The 20,106-nt window shown below is 35.9% G+C and overlaps 2 protein-coding genes across 2 annotated transcripts in view; both read left to right on the top strand.

The window, feature by feature from the left end:
- The window catches only part of LOC149789638 (uncharacterized), a 138,029-nt gene extending 131,208 nt beyond the window's left edge, over positions 1-6,821 (top strand). The window contains exons 4-7 of the mRNA XM_089973077.1: positions 176-754; positions 1,535-1,641; positions 2,253-2,501; positions 6,753-6,821. Coding sequence (XP_089829203.1) covers positions 176-754; positions 1,535-1,641; positions 2,253-2,501; positions 6,753-6,821 — 1,004 coding nt within the window. The remainder of the gene's footprint in view (positions 1-175; positions 755-1,534; positions 1,642-2,252; positions 2,502-6,752) is intronic.
- A 416-nt stretch (positions 6,822-7,237) lies between these two features.
- The window catches only part of LOC149789637 (uncharacterized), a 58,658-nt gene continuing 45,789 nt past the window's right edge, over positions 7,238-20,106 (top strand). Inside the window, exons 1-2 of the mRNA XM_089973344.1 lie at positions 7,238-7,355; positions 13,913-14,073. Coding sequence (XP_089829470.1) covers positions 7,261-7,355; positions 13,913-14,073 — 256 coding nt within the window. The 5' untranslated portion in view covers positions 7,238-7,260. The remainder of the gene's footprint in view (positions 7,356-13,912; positions 14,074-20,106) is intronic.

Raw genomic sequence — 20,106 nt, 5'->3', positions numbered from 1 at the left:
ATATATATCTACATGTACATATATGTATGGACAAATATTTAGTTCCATATGTTTGTCTTCCTCATTCATGAATGTTGTCTCAAGAATAGACTTTATATATATATATATATATATATATATATATATATATATATTAATTAGATAAAGGGACAGATAACCTTTTCTCTTTTGCAAGATTTTGACAAATTGTCGAGACTTCAGCGACTGATGAAACTGTTGTCTGGACCAGGTCAGGAGTCTGATGTCAGTCAGGAACAAGAAGGTCATAGAGACGATATCTACCAAAGGCAACCAACTTCTGAAGACGATATAACTCATAGCAATGATATATCAGCTAGTCCAATACCAGACCAAGAAGTTAAATTAGAATACTCCCAGCAAGCAGAATTGTCTGTTATCAAGGTGGATGGTGGACATGGTGTGGAACATTCAGACCAAACAACATGCACTGTTACTGTTCCAATGAGTAAAGCAAAGTCCAGTGAGAAAGAGAAGAAGAAGGATGCAGTGATGGAAATCATCCATTTGATAAATGAACATGCTGACAAACTAGAGAAGGATACAGTGAAATATGCAGCGTTGTCAATTTGGGATTTTGCAGGGCAGTATGCCTTCTATACTACTCATCAAACATTTTTGACAAGTCGTGCACTGTATCTCCTGGTCATAGATCTCAGTCAACAAGTCACAGATCTCATAGAAGATGACAGGTGTTTCATTGATATGGAGGGAATAAAACTGTGCAAAGTTCATGGTAAGTTGAATGCTTTTAGCCATGAGTAAGAAACCAAGAGAATGGGAGTACATGGAGAGCTAGAGAGAAAGTTTTTTTTCCTCGACGCTTGTATGTAATAGGCTACCGGAGTTCTAGGGAGCTGTTTTGAAAAAAAAAACTTTAAAATTACATACTGACACAAGTTTTAAAAAAGGCATAAGAAAGTAAAGGGTATTGCCATTTGCACTAATGTATAATGCATATTGGAACAAATGGTATTGGTTATTGACACTACATGTATAATGCATATTGGAATAAAGGATATCGCTATGTATGCTAAATGTATAATGTGTATTCAAATAAAGGATATTGACATTTTTACATGAATTGTTAATGTGTATCTGGATAAAGGATGCTGGTTATTTACATTAAATGTGGAAAACATATCAAAATAGTTCAAAAACTGGTTATATCTTTGATCAGAATATGTTTACTTTGTACAGTCTAAACTGTAAGATATTTGGTATAACACATACAAGTTGTAAAATATAATATATATGCATTTTTCCGTACTTATTTGCTTGCACAACTGAACGTCAACCCCAAACTGGGTGTAACAGTCCTGTGTACATAACTTTTCTCCAACGCTTAATTGTAGCTTTGTAGACGGATGTAACATTGTTGAATTTGTTTTTATGTAATTTGTTATTAATGGAGGACAATAAAGAAATTCAGCTAGAAATGAAAATTACTATTTTTATTATTATTATTTATTTGTTTACTTGTTACAGTTATATAGTAAGTAGTTTGTTTTTTCAGACCTGGTTGAGATTTGGATGAACTCAATACACACATGTGCACCATCACTTCAGGCCAACATTCCTCACGTGATTCTGGTTGGCACACATGTGGATAAGCTTTCAGAGGTAAATTAAGTTAGAATTTAATTCTTAAAATTTGCATTAATGATTTACTTGTATATAAGTTGATTTGCTTAAAGTTGGTATATTTTCCTATTTTGTCTTATATTTGAGGATATGAAGAAAAGTTTCATAGAGGCATTTGCTCTTGACAAGACAACATCATTTGGCCATGACCATTGTTTAGGACATTTTAGGGGAGAAATAGTGAAATTAAAATGAAAATGAAACTCAGCAGTATGCATTACTTGTGGAAATGCATTATTTAGTACTGAATTACTGAATTCCTATATTTAAATAAATAATTATGATAAAGGGTGAATAATGAAATAATAAAATAATTGATATGTATTGTTTATGGAGACAGGTGGTTTTAATATGGAGGTAATAACTATATTTAGGATAGATTGAAAGAGAGTGAAGTGCAGGCATATGTGGAGGGACAGAAAAAAGGAATCAGTCTGATACAAAAGTATACAATAGATAGATTGATACACAGAATGTCATGTTGCTAATAAATAAGCAGCAGTGGTTATAAGTATGCTTGATTTAGAATGTAAATGACACTCACAAAACTTAATATGACATGACTACAGTTTAATTCATTTTCTTTACAGAAATCTCGAAAAGATGTCATTGATAAGTACTTTAAGGAACTCCGCTACATTTTGAAAGACAAGCCAACCATACGCCACCTGATGGATGATATTGCCATTGATAACACCCATAATGATCCTATGCTGGAAACACTGAAAAGAAGAATTTTTGAATTAGCATCAGAACAGTCGCATTGGGGAGAGGAAAAACCTACCCGATGGATTCCATTGGAACAAGTAATCATGATGCTGAAAGATTCAGGTGTGAAGGTAAATTGTATAGAAACGTTCTTCAAACATGTATGCACCTTTGAATCATTACACTAAACACTTCTGGTGCCAAGGTAAAGTTAACAGGAAAACTTCTAACATTTATAGACCTTTCAAAGGTGAATCATATAAATTTCAGTATTTTCCATTCAGTGAATTTTAGCCTTTATCATTTCCATACTATAACTTTATTTTAGATGATATATCTGTACTATAACTTTGGTTTTACGTGATCTAACTGTACTATAACTTTGGTTTTACATAATCTACCTGTACTGTAACTTTGGTTTTGGTTTTACGTGATCTACCTGTACTATAACTTTGGTTTTACATGATCTAACTGTACCAAGCTTTGTGGATGACTTTCACTTGAGATAAAGAAGAAACCTATTGATTTTGGTTGTCAGAAGGCAGAGGTCATAGTGTATGCAGATGAAAAGTGAAAATGTTTTCTGTGCAAAAGCTTTATTTTCCAAACATATATATCTTCATCAGAACTTGTAGATGGCTTAGTCATTTGATCGGGTATAAAGTTCCAAGGTCATGTCAGCAAGTCACTAAGTCTAATACCAAGTCTTGGTAAGTCTAATACCAAGCCATGATAAATATAATACAAAGTCATGGTAAGACTAATACAAAGTCATGGTAAGTCTAATAACAAATCTGGGTAAGTCTGATACCAATTCATGTTAAGTCTAATACCAAGTCAAGGTAAGTCTAATGCCAAGTCAAGGTAAGATTGATATCAAGTAATGGCACATCTAATATTAAGCCATGGCAAATGTAATGTCAGGTCATGGTAAGTCTAACACTAGTCATGTCAAGTCTAATACCTATTAAGTCAAGGTAAGTCTAATATAAAATCATGGTATGTCTAATACCAGGTCATGGCATGTATAATATCAAGTCAGAATAAGTCTAATACAAACTCATGGTAAGCCTACTACTAAGTTATGATTTGTCTAAAACCATTCACGGCAAGTCTAATACCCTGTCATTGCAAGTCTAATATCAAGTCATGGTAGATCTAATATTAAGTCAAGCTAAGTCTAATACCAAGTCAAAGTAAGTAAGAAAATAGAGGTTTCTGCTAGGGTCCTGTTTAGTTCAAGTCCACATACCTTGACCATAGGTCATGTTCATTGAGATTTGTTGGTCACTAATCAGCAGTCAAACATTCCCTTAAACATGTGATTAGTATATAACACTATACCATAAGAAAAAAAATAATGGTTAATGCACAGTGAATCTAGATCTCCAGCAATTACAGTTAACAGACATTTCAATGACTTGTATTTGAGATAAGAAAGAACAGTATCAGTTTTGGGGTCAAAAAACCAAAGCTCAAGGTCACTGATTGAAAGAAGAAAAGGATTCCTACATTATAAAATTAGTTATGCATCTCACAACTGGATCAAACTTTAACATAACACTCATCACTTTGAATAAAATAGAAGCCTGTCAAATCTGAGGTCAAAAGTTGTAAGGTCAAGATTATGATAACTGAAAAAAAAAGTGTTTTCAGTACAAACATTATATTTTCTCTGTGGTGGACTGTTAAACATGGCGCAGGTGCTTGTGTACTCTTACTTGCTCAAATCAGAGAAATAAAATAATTGTATTTTCAAATAAACTTCTTAATTTTATTCATTTAAAATATCAATAAATAGTCCTAATGAGATCAGGAAACTGTTTCTGCATGATGTATATGCAACGTTATGTTCATGTTGTACATACAATATTCTATTAATGATGGGGGCCCCGAGTGGCCGAGTGATCTAAAGCGCTCACCGTTACGGATCACTGCCATGGTACCTCTGTCTGCGTGAGTTTGAGTCTCAGGCTCGGCTAACGTTGGTAAGTGAGAAAGCCAGCCAGTAGTTTCTCGTGGGTCGGTGGTTCTTCCTGGGGTTTTCAAGGGTTCTTCCTCCACCAGTTATACTGGCCGCCATGTATGGTCTATCTTGTGCTGAAAAATGGTGTTAAACCCTACAACAACAACAACTATTCATGATGTACACACAGTGTTCTATTCATGTTTTATTCATTTAAAATATCAATAAATAGTTCTAATGAGATCAGGGAACTTTTCCTGCACAATGTACAAACAATGTTCTATTCATGTTTTGAAATGAAAGTTTTTTTTAGAATTATCTATACTTCGAAGAATTTCATTTTTGTTTTTTAAATCTGTTCCTGATGCTTGAAATTGGAATTCCTCTGGTAATAAGTAATTGGGACAATTGGGTAGACACACACACACACACACACACACACACACACACACACACACACACATATATATATAGATAGCATGAAGAATGTTGATAGATAGTATTTATATAGACAGTATTTACAATAGAGCTTATATAGGTAGTATTTACACAGGCAGTATTTACATAATATATTCCAAAACTATTTTTATTTCATTTCTTTATTTACTGGCCTACTCGGCCCCTCATAATTTTATATTGGTATCATTGCAAAATGAAAGACACCGCTGACTTTAACCAATGAATAAAGTTGACCTCTTTGGAATATTTGGGATGTTTTAGCCTTTATGGTTGACCTATTTGGAATATTTGGGATGTTTAAGTCTTTATGGTTGACTTCTTTGGAATATTTGGGATGTTTCAGTCAATGTATAGCATCATGACATGCCATGTGAATGTTGTAACACATTGTCTTTCATAATGAAACAAGTAAAAGCCAGTGTAGTGTATTATGATCACCCAAGCAATACAGTTGACCCGTTTGCAATATTTGGGATGTTTTAGTCTTTATTGTTGACCTGTTTGGAATATTTGGGATGTTTCAGTCTTTATGGCTGACCTGTTTGGAATATTTGGGATGTTTCAGTCTTTATGCTTGACCTGTTCGCAATATTTGGGATGTTTTAGTCTTTATTGTTGACCTGTTTGGAATATTTGGGATGTTTCAGTCTTTATGGCTGACCTGTTTGGAATATTTGGGATGTTTCAGTCTTTATGCTTGACCTGTTCACAATATTTGGGATGTTTTAGTCTTATGGTTGACCTGTTTGGAATATTTGGGATGTTTCAGTCTTTATGGCTGACCTGTTTGGGATGTTTCAGTCTATATAGCATCATGACATGCCTTGTGAACGTTGTAACACCTTGTCTTTCATACAGAAACAATTAAAGGCCAGTGTAGTATACTCTGATCAATTCAATCACATCAGATCATCTTATTAATATAACAACCCATCCAAATCAGCGCAGTGGATGATTATGTCATTGACTAAACAACCCATCCAAGGCATTGGAGTGGATGATTATGTAACTGACTAAACAAACCATCCATGGCAATGCAGCGTAAGATTGTGTAATTGACTAAACAAACCATCTATGGCAATGCAGTGGCTGATTACATAATTGGGTAAACAACCCATGCCAGGCTATACAGTGAAGGATTATGTAACTGACTAAACAACCCATCACATGCTATACAGTGAATGATTATCATATTGACTAAACAACCCATCCATGGCAATGCAGTGGCTAATTACGTAATTGACTAAACAACTCATCCCAGGCTATACAGTGAAGGATTATGTAATTGAATAAACAAACCATCCATGGCAATGCAGTGTCTGATTATGTATTTGACTAAACAACCCATCCAGGGCTATACAGTGAAGGATTATGTAATTGACTAAACAACCCATCCATGGCAATGCATTGGCTAATTACGTAATTGACTAAACAACCCATCCCTCCCAGGCTATACAGTAGAAGATTATGTAATTCACACAACCCATCCAGGGCTGTACAGTGAATGATTATATATTTGACTAAACAACCCATCCCAGGTTATACAGTGAAGGATTATGTAATTGACTAAACAACCCATCCATGGCAATGCATTGGCTAATTACGTAATTGACTAAACAACCCATCCCTCCCAGGTTATACAGTGAAGGATTATGTAATTGACTAAACAACCCATCCAGAGTTTAATGTGTTAATTTGATTCCAACTATGAGTGTGATGTGATGCGTGTCAAAACCCTGTAAGAAATTGACTCGTTCATTAAAATATATTTAAGGTGATTCCAACTATGAATTTGATGTAACACACAGTAGGGTGTGTTCACTCCAGCATTACTATATAGTTAAGGTGATTCCAACTATGAATGTGATGTAATATACAGTAGGGTATGTTGACTCCAGCATTAAAATATAGTTGAAAGTGATTCTGTAAACTATGAATATGATATAATGCATACTAGGGAATGTTGAATCCAGCATTACAAATATTCTTGAAAGTGATTCTAGAAGCTTGGATCTCCTACACGTGAGAAATGAATAGGGCACAATATTTAGATTGTGATTCAGAGCTATGTTTCACTTGGGATTGTCTCCAAATGAAAGGGAAAATTTCATACAGGCGTTAAAAAGGGTATTCCTGTAATTTGATAGGGAGTATTTTATTTTCATTTTGTATATTTTATATTTTATTATCGAGTGAGAGGTTTCGAAAATGTCCCATTTTTCAACACATGATCTGAAGGTTAACAATATAATTTTGAATTGTGCACAATATTAATTAGGACACAATAAACTTGAAAGTAATTCGTTAGGGATTATTTTATTATTAATTAGGACATATCAAATTTCATTGTATTCATCACACATTGCAGCTGTTTTCATGTTAATGGGATCTATCACCATAATCGTTAGCCTATAACTCTTTACATTTCTTTCCATCAGGTTGTAGCACGCAGTCTCATTGAAGAGATGAATGATTCAGAATCTGTTAGGATTGAAGACAGCAGTGAACTTGATCTGTTCCTTCGATTCCATCATGAGATGGGCACAATCCTCTACTTCAGGTGAGAGAATGGGTATATTCAACAGTTGAAATGGAAATTATTAATTTACTATTCATATGAGAGAAATGCTATATTTTCGTTGTTGGAATTATCTTTTGACTTTCCAGGTGAGAGAAAGAATATTTTAACATGTTGGAATGGACATGTTTGTTAATTCCCTCTATGATACGTTAAGGATGCATTGAATTGTACGTTTAAAGTACTCCATTATATACTGAGTAAAATCATGATAGTTTATATTAAAGTGCTCTGTACCTTGTTCATTTTTGTACAAATCTATATTGTGTTGAAAAAACTGTATAACATGATCCCAAGTCATTGTGTTAAAAACCAGTTTTGAGACAGAATAAAAAAAAACATGGTCTCATTCTGATTCCTTTATGGGATGCCAAGTCTGTCAGTCCATTTGGAGACAGAGAGTTGAAATGAACATGAGACCATTCTGACTCCTTTATGGGATGCCAAGTCTGTCAGTCCATATGGAGACTGAGAGTTGAGAAGAACATAACCCGATTCTGACTCCTTTATGGTATGCCAAGTCTGTCAGTCCATTTGGAGACTGAGAGCTGAAAAAGAACATGATAACATTCTGATTCCTTTATGGGATACAAAGTCTGTTAGTCATTTGGAGACTGAGAGTTGAAAAGAATATGATCCCATTGTGACTCCTTTATGGGATGCCAAGCGTGTCAGTCCATTTGGAGACTGAGAGTTGAAAAAGAACATGATCTCATTGTGACTCCTTTATGGGATGCTAAGTCTGTCAGTCCTTTTGGAGATAGAGAGTTGAAAAGAACATGACCCCATTCTGACTCCTTTATGGGATGCCAAGTCTATTAGTCCATTTGGGGACTGAGAGTTGAAAAGAACATAATTCCATTCTGACTCCATAGTCATGGTAAGCATATGGAATACCCTTTCTGACTCCATAGTCATGGTAAGCATATGGAAAACCCTTGCTGACTCCATAGTCATGGTAAGCATATGGAATACCCTTGCTCACTCCACAGTCATGGTAAGCATATGGAATACCCTTGCTGACTCCATAGCCATAGCAAGCATATGGAATACCCTTGCTGACTCCATAATCATGGTAAGCATATGGAATACCCTTGCTGATCCATAGCCATGGTAAGCATATGGAATACCCTTGCTGATCCATAGCCATGGTAAGCATATGGAATACCCCTGCTGACTCCTTAGTCATAATAAGCATATAGAATACCCTTGCTGATCCATAGTCATAGTAAGCATATGGAATACCGTTGCTGACTCCATAGTCATAGTACGCATATGGAATACCCTTGCTCTTTTCTTCATTGAACTGATTATGCAAATTCAAGTGTCAGGATGCTCCAGTGATTACAACGTTCAATTCTGTTAAATGCATTTTCATTATGTCATTGTCCTTTTTTATCACGCTGTTTTCTCTCCAATCATCGCATGCCTAGGTGTTTTCTTATTTTTTTTACTAGCAATTGTGGTGGGGTTTTGCACCTTGCTGATTGTAGCTGTGCTTAGTTAATTGTTCCTCTTCTTAGTACTGGTGTCTGGTATCTACCCTATTCTACTTCCCGTTATATTGTGTTGTATTCCCTATTAGTGACAGAATTTGTCTCAACGTGTGGGTGAGTATGAGCATAAGAAGGCTTCATGGGACACTCACCCTACCTTCCAGTTGTCTATAGGTTGTTCATGTCTTTGGTCAGATGATGTATGTGCCTTGGCAGCAGGTCACCTCACTTATTGTGGGAGGAAAGAAAGCCTTTCTTCCTCTTTATTTCAGGATGAACCGTCTAAACATTTCCTGGAGGGATCCTGATCACTTTTTATTGGGGAAATCTTCTGGTTAGCAGTGTCCTGTCAAGGGGAGTAAAGTATTGGTGTCCTTTATATCCATGGCACTCTTTCTTGAGCATTTATCTCATGTGGATAGATTTGAGTTGGAATGACCTATCAGATCTGTGTTGCTGGACTAGTCACCAGTCAGCAGGAGGTTGATGGTCAGTTGAATTGGCATCACCCCTTCCGCATGTTTCCATTTAATCCAAATGGGAGTTGTGTAAACCACACTACCAGGCAGCCAGTCGCCTTGCCCCTCCATAGCATCATAAATGTACATGACTTTGTTTCAAGGTATGGGTTGCAATATATTATGTGGATCTGCAATGTTATCCCTAGCATCATCCATTAGAAAGAAACAGCATGCCAATGTCTTCCAAGGTGTCAATAAGGGACGCGCAATGTCATTTGCCTCAGAGAAAAACTTGTAGAGTTTGTCCCATCAGCCCCAACTCCACCCTATAAGTAGTTAAAGGACAAAAAAGAAACATAACATATTCCTCTTTCCAGTGAGGGATACTGAAAAGGATGTTCCTGCCTCACCTTATGTACAGGCTCATGAAGATGATGTACCAGTGGACTTGAAGAGCTCCCAGAGATGCTGCCTGTGTTGATTCATTCTCTTAGGGTCCCCTCCCCCTTCCCTTCTGTTGTGCTATTTGGTGTTAGAGGAGAAAACTGAATTGTTTGATCAGTCAGTAAACAGAGCTTACCACATTCTTCTGACAAACATGTGTCCAAAACCTTTGAGATAATCTATGTGGCCCATTCACATTTACATTTTCTGCTGCCCCCATATTCAGTGAACTTTTCCTGGCGTCATCATTTTGCAATCCGTGGTTGGTCTCTGCCTCCAAGTCTCACCTGCATTCATGGTTCCTCAAGTTTCCCCCATTTTGACTTGAGTATATCCCATGCAGGGACATCAGCTGCAACATGAACTCGTGTCCTGGTCAAAGCCTTATTCAGCCTGCAACATACTGACAAGAGGGTCTCACAGTGATTTTTATTGTTGCTGTCCTCTTCAGTCTTATTAAAGGAGGAATTGTTGTCGCTAGTTGTGCTTGCTGAAGGTTGTGGCTAAGATATACAGACATGCATGATTCTCCATGACTTAATTGTGGCTGAAGGTTATGGCTAAGATAGGGGCCCCGAGTGACCGAGTGGTCTAAAGCGCTGTCCGTTACGGATCACTACCATCTCACCTCTGTCTGCGTGGGTTCGAGTCTCGGATTCAGCCAACGTGGTTATGTGAGAAAGCTTGCCAGTAGCTTCTTGTGGGTCGGTGGTTCTTTCCGTGGTTCTTCCTCCACTGGTCGCCATGTATAGCCTATTGTGTGCTGAAAATGGCGTTAAACCCTACAACAACAACAAATGGCTAAGATATACAGACATGCATTCTCCATGACTTAATTGCTTGCTGAAGGTTGTGACTAAGATATACACATATGAATTTTCCATGACTTAAGTGCTGAAGGTTGTGGGTAAGATATACAGACATGCATTCCCCATGATTTAAGTGCTTGCTGAAGGTTGTAGCTAAGATATACAGACATGCATTATCCATGATTTATGTGCTTGCTGAAGGTTGTGGCTAAGATATACAGACATGCATTCTCCATAATTTAGGTGCTTGCTCAAGGCAATGGATTTAGTCATGGAACCAGATATACATTACAGTAGTACTGCAGACACTTTAATCTGCACAGATGTTTTCATGCAAAACATCATCATGATCAAACTGTTCATTATACAATTGTCAAAAAATGGTCTCCAGCAGGAGATGCATGTTGAATAAGAAAGGGAAAATTAGTCTCTTAATAAGTGTTAATAATCAGTACAGAAGAATAAGATAGGAATATTCAGATTCTTGTGAATAAAAGTAGTAATGGACATACTTACATTTATTGGGTATGTCTTGTGGTAGGAAGGGACATAACTACATTTATTGGATATGTCTTGTGGTAGGAAGGGACATAATTACATTTATTGGGTATGTCTTGTGGTAGGAAGGGACACAATTATATTTATTGGGTATATCTTATGGTAGGAAGGGACATAATTACACTTATTGGGTATGTCTTGTGGTAGGAAGGGACACAATTACATTTATTGGGTATGTCTCGTGGTAGGAAGGGGCTTAATTACATTTATTGGGTATGCCTTGTGGCGGGAGATATTTCATCATGTGAAATGGAAAAACAATTCCAAGACCGATGTCATTTAAGAGATTGTAACAAGCCATTGAGGTACATGGGGTTTGGAACCGATGTTTATGCAACTGTACTTGAGGTAAGTAAGGTCTATGTGTTTTCTACAAATATTTCAGTTGAACACAATGTTTACCATCGCTGCATTAGTATCCAATACTAAAAGTTTTGAATACATGTTTTCCAACTTCACACTAGCATTGCATATGTTCTTACACCCACCTGAAAATAACAGTCAGTGTTTATGGGAAACGAAAACAACTGCCTTGTTGGGGTTGGCAGGTCTGAATTTAGCTCATGACCATGAATTTTGCAATGTTATATAGACAGACTTGTCTATTCACACAGCTGCGATAGGGTCAGTTTTTAAAACACTATTCACACTGCTGCCATGCAGCCAGAAGAGAAAAGACTCGCTGCACAATGACAAGTAAATACATTATGGATGAGTCTGAAATATTATCTGAATAATATTATCTGGATTAGTTACCTAAAGTTATGTTCCTGAATAGTGTGATTTATTAGTCTTAAAGCTACTTTCATTTTCCAAAAACAGTAGATACACTTACAGACGAGTTTTCTTTATAGCTTATTGCCACTTAAAATGATTGTTCCACACAAATCATTGTAAGTGTATGACATAATAATATGGAGAATGTATGCTCTATTGTGCACTTGGATTTTCCAACCATCCAGTTCGGATGTATGGCCTGTTTACTCGTGCAATGTGGGTAATTTATCTACATGAGATTATTGATGTGATTGGCAATATAAATGTTTGTGTTACTGTAGAAGATGAAGTGGTATGTACAATTATGCAAGTTAGGATGTGTGGCCTGCTTATACATGCATTATGGTTAAATTATCTACATGAAATTAAGGTTCTGATTGGTAATAGAAATGTTTGTGTTACTGTAGAAGATAAGCAGCGAGAGTGTAATATTGTACCAATTATGATGTTTGGCCTGTTTACACATGCATTGTGGGTAATATATCTATATTAGATTATGGAGATAATTTTTAGCATAAACTTTTGTGTTACTGTAGAAGATCAAGCATTGAGAATGTAATATTGTACCAGTTAGGATATGTCTGTTTACACGTGCATTGTGGGTAATTTATCTACACGAGAAAATGAATCTGATTGGTAATAAAAATGTTTGTGTTGCTGTAGAAGATGAAGCATTGAGAATGTAATTTTGTACCATTTTGGATGTGAAGCCTGTTTACACATGCATTGTGGGTAATTTATATACATGATATTATGGATCTGATTCGTAATACACATGTTTGTGTTACTGTAGAAGATGAATCAGTGAGAGTGATGTATAGTTCCAGTTAAGACGTGTGGCCTGTTTACACATGCATGTTTGTGTTACTGTAGAAGATGAATCAGTGAGAGTGATGTATAGTTCCAGTTAAGACGTGTGGCCTGTTTACACGTGCATTGTGGGTAATTTATCTACATGAGATGATGGATCTGATTGTTAATATAAATGCTTGTGTTACTGTAGAAGGCGAAGCAGTGAGAGTGAAGTATAGTTCCAGTTAGGGCATGTGATCTGTTCACACATGCATCATGGGTAATGTATCTATATGAGATTATGGCAATATTACTGTTTTTGTTACTGTAGAAGATGAAGCAGTGACAGTGTAATGCTATAATAACTTGAAAAAAAAGAAACAGTTGAACACATGCCAGGCATCCGAACAGCTGCTTTAAGTAGATCATGCAATGGGAGGCTTGTGAACAGTCTCTTGGCAACTGTGCAAACTGTCTTTTTAAAAGTAGCCACACAGTGGCCATGTGAATAGCATTGGCCAATCAGGCCTTCTAATAATCATGAAACGTGGTGTGTTGAGGTGTTTTTGTATGGATTTTGATGGTTGCTCTATTGTGTTGCTTATATACATCGGTAGACAAGATAAATTTGTCAGACGGTAACATACATCTGCAATAATAGTCTGTTTAAACTGTCAGCAAAGGGCCATGTCGTGTTGTCAACATATCAAGAATACGTGAATTACATCCCTGTTATGGATCAATGAATAACACATCTTTGTGTTACAATGCAAATATATTTATTCTGTATAACTTGTTATTTCTCTTTCACATTGTAAGCCATACAAATGATTCTGCGGATCACTTAACGTGTCATTTCTGAAGTTGTAAACTTACTTATGAACTTAAACATTGGCTTCCACAAAATCTTGAACTGTACATTGGCTTACACAAACTTTTTAACAGTGGATTCTTCTGGCAACAAAAGCAAAACAAGCTTTTCTGATGAGAAAATTGTTCCATGTAAATTTAATGGTAATTGATTCAAGTAGCTTACTTGTTACTGTTACATGTCTTATTTATGTATGTTGCTACAAAAATTATGAACCCATTATTTGGTTTGTTGAGATAAATATACACATCTCTACTTGTTGATTTATTCGGAACAAGAGAACTAATGTACGATGTCTCTTTAACCACTATTTTTGTAATGTGGTTTTCAGCGTTGAAGAATTGAGGGAGCATATTGTGTTGGATCATCAGTGGTTGATTGATGCCCTGAAATCCCTGATTACAGCTGGGACATTCATCAAGAGATACCCTGCCATCACTAGCATGTGGTATGACTTTGAAGAGACAGGAAAACTCACCCATGAACTGATAGGTTTGTATTTATTTGCTTTAAAAATAATACTAGGAAATATTTGATTGCAGATTCTAAATCAAGCTGATGAGCTATTTGTCTATGGAAACCTTTTATGCTCCACACAGAAGGTGACGTTTGCCAGGATAAATCTTTGTGACCTTGGCCTAATGGAAAGTGTGACTTGAACATGTGACTTAACATGATAGTACATGTTATGCCAAGTCAGTATAACAGGTCAGTTTGCCTTTGTTGTAGACTAATGACGTCTTTCTCAAAAGAATGACTGGGTTGCAAAGCAACAGTTGCCTGGAGATAAATTATAATAAAATAAATAAGGTGACACGTAATAATAATTAGAAATAAATATGAATAATCATTCTCGAGACATGTACCATTTTTTTCATGAATTAATTATTTTACAATCAATTACATACTGTGTGTCGGAGCCCCGAGTGGTCTAAAGTGCTCTCTGTTTCTGATCACTGCCATTTCACCTCTCTCTGCATGGGTTCGAGTCTCGGATTCAGCTAATGTGGGTATGTGAGAAAGCTTGCCAGTAGTGTTTCATGGGTTGGTGGTTCTTTCCGGGGTTTTCCTGGGTTCTTCCTCCACCATTAATACTGGCCGCCATGTATAGCCTATCGTGTGCTGAAAAATGGCGCTAAACCCTACAACAACAACAACAAGCATAATGTGTGTCAACAAATGATTCCTCATGTATGTTTCAAAGGGTTTGACCATTCCTAAAGCAGTTAAAAAGTAATGATGATGGTCTGCCCCTTGATTACCACCCTAGTTATGATTGATTTCACCTGTTAGATTACTTCTATTAACACATCTAGGTGAGGGGTGTACTTAAGGATAAGTTATTATATAAAGGTATTTAGTCTGAATATGCCTGCTATAAGGTTGAGTATATTATGTTACAGTAATGTCCATCCATCTGTCTGTACCAATTAATGTCTGTACATCCATCTCTCTGTACCAATTAATGGCTGTACATCTATCTGTCTGTACCAATTAATAGCTGTCCATCCATATGTCTGTACAAATTAATGGCTGTCCATCCATATGTCTGTACAAATTAATGGCTGTCCATCCAGCTGTCTGTACCAATTAATGGCTGTCTATCCAGCTGTCTGTACCAATTAATGGATGTCCATCCATCTGTCTGTACCAATTAATGGCTGTCCATCCATCTGTATGTTCCAATTAATGGCTGTCCATCCGTGTGTACCATTTAATTGTCCATACATCGATCTGTACCAGTAGTTAACATTCATCTGTATGTCTGTACTAATTAGATGTCACTTGTATACATTAGTTTTTATCCATTAGTCTGTCTGCTTCAGTTGGCATATGTTTGTGTCAATTAGCTATTGTCCTTTCATCTATCTTTATCAATTAGTTATTTATTCAGCTGTCTGTATAATTTAGTTGTTGTCCATTCATTTCTTCATAAAAATTAATTGTTGTCCATTCAACTGTATGAACCATTTAGGTGTTGTCTATTTATCTGTCTATATCAATTAGTTGTTGTCCATGTATCTAACTGTACCAATTTATTGTCCATCCACATGTCAGTAATAATTATAACTGTCCATCCATCTACTTGAATCAATTAATGCCACACAATAACATTAGTTTTTGACCATCAGCTTGCACTTAGGTTTGGAATAATCCTATTGATTTTTGGCTAAAAATGTTAAAGGTGAAGGTCACTGAATGAAAGGAGATAAATGGTTTGCTCACAGTAAGTTTGCCACCGTCTTCATTTATTATACTTTGTGCACAGCTTGCACTTGTAGAAAGGAAGAACTTTATTAATTTTGGGATGTAAAGATGAAAGGTAAATTATTTAGACTGAAAAAAGAATATTGCAAACTAACATTAGTACTACATGTGACATCATAACCAAAGTTTGAAATTGGTTGGCCCATGGCATATGAAAAAGCTTTTGATGTTTGTCTTAAAGGTCAACTGTCAAACTAGAGGACTGAAAGGAGATAATTCATTTTCATATACAGTAACACTAATTCTGTGTCAGATACGATGAAATAAGACCCATATCATTGGGTGGCATGCACTTATAGCAAAGAAAAACTTTATTGATCTTGGTGTCCGAGGGTCAAAGTCACTAAGTGAAAAATATTTTTTATGTGCAAATATTTAAACTATCTGTCTAGAAGACTATTAAATAATTCCCACACAATAACATTATTTCTTCATCACAGACATGGCACGAGCATTGTGAATGGTTTTTGTACGTTTGTTCATGAAGAAGCCTGTTAACATCAGGATCAAATATCACAGTCATTCTGAGTGATGGGAGAAAACCAATCCAGTGTATAATATGGGTTACCTACATAGCAGATAGTTAAATGTTGGAGTAGCATATGAAGTGACATTTATGGTACTCTTCTTTGAAATGTTTTGGTCTGGTCCATGTAAACACTATTTACTTTCGAAATTGACCTTACCCTGAAAACATGCATGATGTTTTTGTCTGGTCCAGACAAACAAATTTTGTTTTCCAAGTCAGCTTTGCCCTGGATGTATATATTGTTGATACCTGGTCCAGGTAAATTATTTTTGTCCTTTCCAAGATGACTTTGTCTTGTACAGATGCATGTTTATGTCTGGTTCTAGTAAACTATTTGCTTTCTAGGTCAGCGTTTCCCTATATACATACAATGTTGTTGCTCGGTCCAGGCAAAACTATTTACTTTCGAAGTTGACTTTGCCCTGTATATCTATTATGTTGATATCCAGTCCATGCAAAACTATTTGCTTTCTAAGTCAAATTGGTCGTTTATAAATATGATGTTGGACAGTGAAAGCACAAACTGGTACACTATTTGCTTTCCAAGTCAACTTTGTCCTGGATGCATATAATGTTTACACCAGGTCCAGGTAAATTAATTTTTGCTTTCCAAGATAACTTTTCCCTGTATAGCTATGATGTTGATACCTGGTCCATGCAAAACTATTTGCCTTCCAGGTCAACTTTGCCCAAGTTACAATATTGTTGCCTGGTCCATGCAAAACTATTTGCTTTCCATGTCAACTTTGTCCTAGATACAATATTGTTGCCTGGTCCATGCAAAACTATTTGCTTTCCATGTCAACTTTGCCCTAGGTACAATATTGTTGCCTCGTCCATGCAAAACTATTTGCTTTCTAAGTCAACTTGGCCCTTTATACATAGGATGTTGCACAGTTAAAACACACACTACATTGCCAATTTCCACTGTACTCCTCGTAAATCAATCTGAACTCAGAGAAACAGAAGAAGCAGTAAAAAGAGAGAAAAGAAAGAAAGAAAGAAAAGGTCAGAAAAAAGACATTTTAGCTCCAGGAATGCGTTTATTCAGAAATTGTGTGTCGATTTTTTTTTTTGAACAGCAAAATACCAGTTTGAAATTTTTTTTTATTCCATGTTCAGTTGAACCATTTAAACCAAAAAGTAAATTAAGCTTAAACTTAATCATAGTTCCTCAGTATGACATAATCATAATGTATGCATTTTGCATTCAATTTACATACCTGTCTGTATGTGCATACAGTTTACATACCTGTCTGTATGTACATAAAATTTGCATACTTGTGTGAATGTACATACAGTTTGCATACCTGTCTGTATGTACATACAGTTTCCATACATGTCTGTATGTTCATACAGTTTCCATACATGTCTGTATGTAGATACAGTTTCCATACATGTCTGTACATACAGTTTCATACCTGTCTGTATGTACATACAGTTTCATACCTGTCTGTATGTACATACAGTTTCCATACATGTCTGTATGTACATATAGTTTCCTTACATGTCTGTACATACAGTTTCATACCTGTCTGTAGGTACATCGTTTCCATACCTGTCTGTATGTACATACAGTTTACATACTTCCATTGTACCTGGCTGTATGAACATAGACTTTACAAGCCCTCTGTATGTACACAGAGTTTGCATACCTGTCCGTATGTACATACAGTTTGCATACCTGTCTATATGCCCATACAGTTTGCATACATGTTTGTATGCCCATACAGTTTGCATACATGTGTATATGTATGTACAGTTTACAAACCTGTCTGTATTTACATACAGTTTGCATACCTGTCTGTATGTACATAGAGTTTGCATACCTGTCTGTATGTACATACAGTTTGCATACCTGTTTATATGCCCATACAGTTTGCATACATGTGTATATGTATGTACAGTTTACAAACCTGTCTGTATTTACATACAGTTTGCATACCTGTCTGTATGTACATAGAGTTTACATACCTGTCTGTATGAACATACAGTTTGCATACATGTCTGTATGTACATAAAGTCTGCATACCTGTTTATATGTACATATAATTTACATACCTGTCTGTGTGTACATACAGCGTACATATCTCTCTGTATGTACGTACAGTTTGCATACCTGTCTGTATGTATATACAGTTTACATACCTGTCTGTATATACATACAGTTTGCATACCTGTCTGTATGTACAGTTTGCTTACCTGTATGCATGTATATACAGTCTGCATACCTGTATGTGTGTAATTACAGTTTATATACCTGACTATAAGTACATACAGTTTAGATACCTGTCTCTATGTACTTGGAATTTACATGCCTGTTTGTATGTACAGTTTACAGGCCTTTCTGTATGTATATACAGTTTATATACCTGTCTGTATGCACATAGACTTTACAAGGCTGTCTGTATGTACATACAGTTTACATACCTCCATTGTACCTGTCTGTATATACATACAGTTTGCATACCTGTCTGTATGAACATACAGTTTGCATACCTGTCTGTATGTTCATAAAGCTTGCATACCTGTCTGTATGTACATATAGTTTACATACCTGTCTGTGCATACATACAGTTTACATATCTGTCTGTATGTACATACAGTTTGCATACCTTCTCTGTATGTATATGCATTTTACATACCTGTCTGTATGTACAGTTTGCATACCTGTATGTATGTAATTACAGTTTACATAACTGTCTATAAGTGCATACAGTTTACATATCTTTGTTTGTACTGGAGTGTACAGGTATGCTTGTATGTACAGTTTACATACCTGTCTGTATGTATATACAGTTTATATACCTGTCTGTATGTACATACAGTTTGCATACCTGTCTGTATGAACATACAGTTTGCATACCTGTCTGTATGTACATAAAGATTGCATACCTGTCTGTATCTGCATATAGTTTACATACCTGTCTGTACATATATACATTTTACATACCTATCTGTGCGTACATACAGTTTGAATATCTGTCTGTATGTGCATACAGTTTACATACCTGTCTGTATGTATATACAGTGTACATGCCTGTCTGTATGTACAGTTTGCATACCTGTCTGTATGTACAGTTTGCATAACTTATGTATGTATATAATGTTTGCATACCTGTATGTGTGTAATTACAGTTTACATACCTGTCTGTAAATACATACAGCTTACGTACCTCTCTGTATGTACTTGGAGTGTACATGCCTGTTTGTATGTACAGTTTACATACCTGTCTGTATGTACATACATGTATGTACCTGTCTGTATGTACATACAGTTTACATACCTGTCTATATGTACATACAGTTTACATACCTCTGTACATATTTTGAGTTTACATGCATGTTTGTATGTACAGTTCACATACCTGTCTGTATGTATGTACAGTTTACATACCTGACCCCCATTGTAATATAGAGAATATAAAACATATAAAGACAAGGAGAACATGATTCAAACAAAGGTCATTACCATACATTAGGAGGAGGTGGCATGAGAAACTTAGTATTTCTTAAGTCCATGAAACATATGACTTCACAAGTCCAAGATATAATATTGATAGTTATAAATAAATTTATTTGCAGAGGGTAGGTGAATTAGGTATCAGTGGGATGTATTCTACTCGAGTTCCTCATATTATGTTTTTCACTTATTTCAAGCTGTTATTATCTTTACCTAATGCGGGCTGATAATAATATGTTTACACGAGCAAGAAAATTCACAGTAC

This window comes from Sinohyriopsis cumingii, chromosome 10, assembly GCF_028554795.1.
Source record: "Sinohyriopsis cumingii isolate HCF-2022 chromosome 10, ASM2855479v2, whole genome shotgun sequence".
Taxonomy (NCBI): Eukaryota; Metazoa; Mollusca; class Bivalvia; order Unionida; family Unionidae; genus Sinohyriopsis; species Sinohyriopsis cumingii.
The sequence above is the reverse complement of the archived record's forward strand: the minus strand, read 5'-3'. Positions and strand labels throughout refer to the sequence as shown.